General features: G+C 42.9%; 1 protein-coding gene across 1 annotated transcript; it reads right to left on the bottom strand.

Annotated features, from left to right (window-relative positions):
* Window positions 1–475: 475 nt before the first annotated feature.
* Window positions 476–7,205, bottom strand: LOC138956785 (late histone H1-like). The gene is made up of 3 exons (XM_070328055.1): window positions 6,550–7,205; window positions 4,883–5,074; window positions 476–1,560 (listed from the first exon to the last, which is right to left on the bottom strand). The coding sequence occupies exons 1-3, from the start codon at window positions 7,102–7,104 to the stop codon at window positions 1,357–1,359; spliced, it is 951 nt and encodes a 316-aa protein (XP_070184156.1). The 5' UTR covers window positions 7,105–7,205; the 3' UTR covers window positions 476–1,356.
* Between the last annotated feature and the right edge of the window lie 620 nt (window positions 7,206–7,825).

The following is a 7,825-nucleotide window of genomic DNA, read 5'->3' as shown; positions in this document are numbered from 1 at the left end:
AAGGAAGAAAGACATCTATTTTTATTTATCTATGTAATGAACAAGGTTTTGTTTACAGATGTTGGTGAGTGGAATAGGGATCGACAGAGAAAGAGAGGGTGTGCTTGTGTGCCGTGATCCGCATCTTTTTATTGATTGTATTATCACTTAATTTTATGCCAAGATTGAGGAATACTTTTACATATCACATATTTACAGAGATTAATCATGTGTTCATTATTAATACTTCACACTGACGTAATTCTATGTAGTTACTATGTGCGTTAGTTTTGTCAGGCCAGTGTCATACACTTCCCAGTAATGTATAGTATACGTTTGCGCATTTTACAATACTCGTTTGTTTGCTTACCGCCCAGCCGACCACGAAGGGCCACATCAGGGCGGTTACAATACTCGTAACGTCCAGTGTTTATGCTTATGTTGGAGAACATGTAGCTGAACATGACACAAACAGAGAATGAGACAAAGCCCACAGTATGAATACAAGATAAAACTTTATTTAAAAATTAATTATTTGAATCTTTTAAAAACAAATTAAGACAAAATTGAAGTTGTATAAACAAACATGGAACTAGAGCATAAGCTGGCGCAGAGACAAATGACGTTAATGACACATGTTCTTTTTCAGCATTCTATTTTACTCGCAACTTTCATTACGACAGAGTACTGACAAACCGAGGACTGGCCGAGCCACAACACTTCAAATGCATTGAAAACTACAAACAAGCCAGCTGTATGCATACTGTCTGGAAATCAAGACCTGAAACTAATCCGAGAAATAAACGATCTCCCAAACAGGTCTCCCTGTAACGCACAATAAAAAAGAATCTCCATACGGTCTGGAAACCATGTCCTGAAAATTATCAAATTCACCAAGGAAACTAACCTGAGAAATACACGATTAAACAAGTCTCGATATAATACTACTATAATAATAATATATATATATATACAAAAACGAAAAAAATCCAAAAACTGTGTGTCGCGAGTCCAACATCACGTTTTTAGCTTATTTCTCGCTTTCATTGGCACCAATGTCAACCTGATTCCTTCAGCATTTGGCCGAAGGCCGTAATTACATGATTTGAAAAATGAAAATGAAATGTTATTTAAAGATAAAGACGTGGAGCTATCAAACTGCTGCGTAAAACTTCCAATGATCAGAAATCGCCATCATTCACTTTCAAGTCAAAATCACTACCGACGTCAACACAAGTTTTGCAGCAAGTCTGTCCCACCACGGACACCAGTCACTCGTGCCGAATGCCTACAGAGTTCGAGACACTCGTTGCTGTCAAGTCTTCTCACACACGGTCAATTCAGTCGAAAAAGAAGAGCGTGCACAGAGCTGCTGTCCTAAGCTGATGTCTTGGTTTTCTTGGCAGCAGGTTTCTTAGCCGCTTTGGCCACGGGACTCTTGGCAACTGGACTCTTCTTAGCGTGACTTTTCTTGGAGGCTGCTGGGCTTTTCTTCTTGGCATGGTTTTTTTGGGACGCTGCAACAGGACTCTTCTTTGCGGCAGCCGTCTTCTTGGCTGCTTTCTTGGGCGATGCTGCTGCCTGGAAAAATAACTGAAACTTTAACATCTGGTGTGAACATTCCAACAAAGGAAGTCCGAAGGCGAGTTGCAAAGCACGATAACTATATCCTGACATCTGGAAAAACCTAAATCCAGAGTCGAGCTTCATTATCATCAAAGTTTGTCTGAATGAGGGTAGTCAAATTTGACTGGTGTATACTGTCATTGCTGACGAGGGTTCAGTAAACATAGCCGGCGATAAAATGTCTCAGCGATTCAAGCTTGCTGATCAGGGTCAACTGGCTCAAACCACTTTCAGTGTGTTTTAGGAAGCAAGTTCCATACGGGTGGCAACTCTAAATACCTGAAAAACTGCGTTTGGACATGATCGAAATGAAGCTTGGACAGCGATGTGCATTTCTAATCAGACCTGCAAGTAGCGAGTATTTTACTCGACATGGCGAGTAGAAACATGCAACTGGCGAGTACAAATGCCAAATGCGAGTAAAAGTTACTGAATCAAATTGTTTTGGCTAGTAAATTTTCATAATCACTAGCCAAAGCCGCAACTGAGTACGCCATTTTTTATTTTTTATTTTCAGGGCTGCTAATGTGTCAAAGACATTTAGACGAGTAATAAACATGGCTCTAAGGCCGATTTTAAGGCACGGGGGGTACTCCCGAGCAAATTTGGTTTCATTTGACAGACAAATGCATATAGTCTCTGAAACAACTTTTCTTGGTACCCAAAAGTGGCAGCAGCTATACGCAATTTTCAGGCAAAGTGGCCCATTTTTTTTTTAAATGCACTTCAGAAAAAAACACTTTGTTGCAAAAATCGGTAATATCAGCTTAACCGCAGGCAGCAGAGTAACTAATTTTGAGTGAACTATCAAGTAATTGGAAGGTGTTAAACAGCAAGTAAAAAGATTGTTTGCGCGCAACACATAGCGGCACCAGGAGGCCTTGCATTTCAGAAATTGTGTTACGTCACGTCATTTTCACTTTTCTGGATAATGTCAAATCTCATTAAAGACGTTTTCTAAGCCACAATCTAATGAAATACATACCAGAGGGAAGTGCATTCATTGGGCTTTTAGTTGCAAGTACCTCTGATGAGATAGCTTATAAACACTAAATGTGAGTTCAGTTTCCGAAGCACAGCCCGACTGTTACTCTGCTGCCTGCGGTTAAGCTGATACTGTATTACTGATTTTTGCACTGCTGCCACTTTTGGGTACCAAGAAAAGTTGTTTCAGAGACAATATGCATTTGTCTGTCAAATGAAACCGAATTTGCTCGGGAGTATCTCCCGTGCCTTAAAGCTGTGGTCTATTTATGACTTTCCGGGGCTACGAGGTTGAAAAATAGGGACACAATCATGTACAGATTTCTGTACAGCAAACACTACCCGAAACCCCACCTATACGGCGTGTATGACCTTGAGAGCTTCAGTCAACGCTTGAATTTTGCAGTGGTAACATCTGGTTTGCTCTCGCAGAGCTGAGCATAATTGTCAAGAAGGATAGAGCAGAAAAAATAAACGACTAGGAAGGGATTCGAACTCAAGGCCTCGAAATGTCGGGGCCGATGTCTTAACCGCTAGGCCACTTCACCAGTGTTGTCAAAGATAAAAAATGGATAATTTTATATCATTCTACGCTTGAATTACCATTCATGCGTTGCAAAAACATAAAAATTGACATTAAAATTTGCCTTTCTTTGCAAACATGTTTCACGCTATCGCAGTACATGTTTACACTGTCACGGATGATGCTACACGACATTCGCGCCATGCAAATAGCTGCGATATCTCTATTTACAACATGCAAGAAAATGACAACAGTAATTGAATCTCTCCAAAGCTCTGTGCAGTTGAAACCAGACATCTAAGAAATAGTTATACATGTATTCACTTCTGAACAATGGGCGGATAGAGATATAAATCATGCTGCTTCAAGAATAACATAAGGCCTAAAAAAATTAAAAAAATAGGTGTGGTTACGGTAACCCGACCTACCCTATGTTTAGGGGCCAACCCTATAACATTACATTTGTCAAAAAAACAAAAAAAACAAAAAAAACAAAAAACCCAGTGCAGAAAACGCAATGAAAGCGAAAGCGCTCGAGTCGCACACTTATTTCCCTGTCAAGTAGGTTTAATTTGTACACATTAGAAAAATAAATTAAACAAAAAAAAAGTGATTGCCTACCTTCCTACCCTATTTTATTTGGCTATGTTACCTTAACCGCACCTATTTTTTTGTGGCCTAACATGAATTCATAATGGTTTTTTTTCTTTTTCTCAATTGGCGCAGTAGCCTAGTGGTTAGGACATGAGACACGATGTCTCGAGGTCGAGAGTTCGAATCTTCGCCGGGGCGGTTTTTTCCCCCCTTGATGATAAAATATGATCAGTCTTGAGAGAGCAAACCGGATGTTATCCCTACAAAATTCAAGCGTTGACTGCATCTTGAACACACGGCCAGTACCGTGTAACTGGCCTTGATACGGAACGATCCAAGGGGGCAATCTCAGTCATCTGAAAGAGGGAAATCCAAACGCAATCCGCTTTGTTCGATTTTATGGGCTTGGACGATAGAGAAAAATAAGAAAAGCAAAAGCTGGAGTCCAGTCTGGACGAAACTGCTATCAAGAACGCAGAATTGATTTTTTCTGAGTTTTTTTTTGTTGCCGTAAGCGCCGTGTCGAGCTAAAACTGAAGTTGCGGCACAATTTCGCTTCTCGCACATCTGATGCTTGTTGACATGCATCAACGAAGGGGCCTCACTCTGGAAGAGTTTCCTGCTCCGATAAACATGGCGCTTACGGCAACAACAACAAAAAAAATAAGAAAAAATCAATTCTGCGTTCTTGATAGCAGTTTCGTCCAGACTGGACTCCAGCTTTTGCTTTTCTTATTTTTCTCTATCGTCCAAGCCCATAAAATCGAACAAAGCGGATTGCGTTTGGATTTCCCTTTTTCAGATGACAGATTGCCCCCCTTGGATCGTTCCGTATCAAGGCCAGTTACACGGTACTGGCCGTGTGTTCAAGATGGCGTTGACTGAAGCTCTCGGGGTCATACACGCCGTATAGGTGGGGTTTCGGGTAGCGTTTGCTGTACAGAATTCTGTACATGATTGTATCCCTATTTTTCAACCTCGTGGCCCCGGAAAGTCATAAATAGACCACAGCTTTAAACTCCTTAACTAAGCGTCTTTTCCCGATTTGGTTCCTCGTCTAATTCTTCTAGATTGAAGTGACGTTATGTATATATTTTTTAAAGTTGATATTTTGAAATTCGTTCAATTTGACAGCGAACAAAAGCAGGATATTGTCAAGGAATAATATAATTTTACCTTTGGCTTTGCGGCGCCGTCAGCCTTCGACAGGGCCTTGGCTTTACCGGCGGATGGAGACTTGCTACGTGAGCGTGGCTTTGTTACCTTGGCGGGTTTGCTTCCCTTCTCGGCGGTCTTCTTGGCTGGGCTGGGTGACTGAGACCGCTTCGCCGCCGGCTTGGCTGCCTTTGCCGGTTTGATCTTGGCCAACTGGACAGACAACGTGTTCATTACCAGTCTTGCAAAACTATGCGCTAGTTAAAGGCACAGTAAGCCGCCTCCCGTAAATCATCACAGAGCTCCCCGAGCGTCTACATACAGTACAAGCATACTTCCTTTTGAACGCTCACCGAACGGGAACATCCTAGCTGCTTTCTGTCGAGCGTGAGAAATTTTCAAAGAATTTATTTTCGTGGACTTGCTCCTCTACAACAATGGCGCCTCGTTTTGGTGCTGGACGGCTGTTATGAATATTCAATGATACCGGAAATTACGCACGGACAGCAAGCCTCCCGTAAACCATCACAGATATTGTCAGGCTTTTACACACAGTACATACACCCTTCCATTTGAACGCTCACCAAACGGGAACATCCTAGGTGCCCTACGTAAAGAGCGAGCAATTTTTAAAGAATTAATTTTGCAGATTGTCTCGAACACTTTTTGGACCCATCCTGAACTCAGGTCAAACATGAGTTACTTCCCTTCGGGTCTCATTCTATCGATGTAAACTGGCGATAGCCGTGGATCGATGATATAAAAATGTTTTTGGACTGTGGTGCGTTTTTGCGCTAGACCTAACTTTTAAAATCTAAATAATAAATTGACAGCTTGTTACACTTACAAACATTCTTTAATGAAATCATAAAAGAATTCTTTTTTCATCAAGACAAGATCAGTACAATTCGAAGTTGTGAAAGTTTGAAAAAAGAAAAGCCCGGAAGCAGGGTCACGCAAGGGTCGTAGCAGACAACGATTTAGCCGTTCCTTTCAACAGTCAAAAGCCATCGCTAGAGTTCTTGTGAACCACAGCTGTTTGTTTCGTGCATAAAAACGTGCTATTGTAAATAAGCTCACATCGAGTCGTATTCAAATGACTAACTGACGACTACATTGTGAAAAAGGGAAACTGGATCACACGTGTTCACGATGGCTCAGGGGTAAGATAAACCACGCAAAAATCCTTCTTTGAAAATTGTTCGCAATCGCTCTTTACGGAGGGCACCTAGGATGTTCTCAATGGGTGAGTGTTTAAATGTAAGGGTGTTTGTACTGTGTGTAAAAGCCTGACCGTATCTGTGATGGTTTACGGGAGGCTTACTGTGCCTTTAACTAAAAAAATCCTAGAAAAAAAACCATAACACCAACTGATTAAGGAAAATTTAGCAAATACATTGCACGGTTTTCACTGAATTCTGAGCTATGAATCTAACACACTAAAGTTCAAGGCCTACATTGGCATTCTGTGCGAAAACAAACATGGAGGCCGAAAGTATGCGATTTCCTCCATCCAAATACTCCACGCTCATTTCGGGCCGTCAATAAACTGTCACTGGAATTATTTCTTGCATAAAACGTGGCAATTGCACGGTGCCACCCGATTGTGAGCTTTTCCAAATCATAGTCATAATATCAAACATTACCGAGGGGGGGAAGAGGGTGATGATACTAGGAGAAAATCTCACCTTGAAACGGCCGGTGACGCCGGTGCACTCCTTGCTCTTGGCGGGACGAATCAACAGCTCGTTTTCCAGTCCTTTCAAAATGGCCTTCCTCAGACGGCTCTTGAAGGCTGCCTGGGCAGCCAGGTCGGGGTAGTTGCTGACCGCGAAGCTCTTTAGGCCCGACAAAGAAAGACCCTTCTTTTCTTCCGTTTTTTCCAGGGCTTCTGTCACGATGTTGATCGTGGACACAGACGACCTGGCGGCCGCCGGAGCTTTTCTGGGCTTTGCTGCAGCTTTAACGGGAGACTGGCTTGAAGATCGTTCGTCCTCAGAGGAAGACATCGTTGCAGAGTTTAGAAACGAATATAACTTGCAACAATCTGAAAACAAACGGATTCGCTGTTGTCCGCTGAAGTTTGGAGACGCCGGGCGGCGTCTTTGCCGTCTGAAAGCTGTGCGCGCAAACTTCAAGTCTCGTCCAAGTCTCGTGAGCTTTTTTTCGTCAGAACTGTGACTTGATTGGTGACTGAAAGTGAGATATGCAATTTTGCAAGGTGGCAGTTCGAGTGCGTGCATTGAGCGGGAAGTACGTTTTGCACGTGATTTTAGCCAGCGCTCCGCGGGGTTACCTGTTGGCCGAGTCGTGAAGTCAGCGCACGGTCGGCTGCTTTCTTTCTCGGGCCACATCCCCCCACCCACCCCTGTCCTCGTCAGTTTCGTTGCTTTTGTTTTTTTGTTGCGCAGCCGTCAATCTTGAATACTGAATGCATGCATTTTTTTAAAACTAGCGAGTCAACAATGTGTCAAAGACCGACGTTCATCATAGTCCAACCGTAACTCCGATTTAACTTAGTCAGGTCACTCAGGACTGACACCCTCTCACACTGCCTTGCCAAGCCTTCCTCGCGGCAGCTGACGGCCGTTACAACATTTTCAATGTCACCAACTGCAAATTGCCAGTTCACGTGTACTTAGTAGTCATCTGAGTCGTAAAACACAGTGACACACACACTGATACACACACACACACGAACACACACACACATGAACAAACACACACGCGCATATTCACCCGCAGGGGCGGATCAGTTGCTTTGTAAGGGGGGGGGGGGGGGGGCACTTTGAATCGAAAGTGAATGTGATGGGCGCGAAGCGCCCGAATTTGCTAGGGGGGTCCGGGGGCATGCTCCCCCGGAAAAAAATTTTGCCCAAAGAAGCAAAATGGTGCCATCTGGTGCCATTTGAACTTAGAAATGGTCATAGAATCAGTATAGAAAAATCTTTTTTTTTCTTCTTC

The sequence above is a fragment of the Littorina saxatilis genome, linkage group LG2, assembly GCF_037325665.1.
Source record: "Littorina saxatilis isolate snail1 linkage group LG2, US_GU_Lsax_2.0, whole genome shotgun sequence".
NCBI lineage: Eukaryota > Metazoa > Mollusca > Gastropoda > Littorinimorpha > Littorinidae > Littorina > Littorina saxatilis.
The sequence above is the reverse complement of the archived record's forward strand: the minus strand, read 5'-3'. Positions and strand labels throughout refer to the sequence as shown.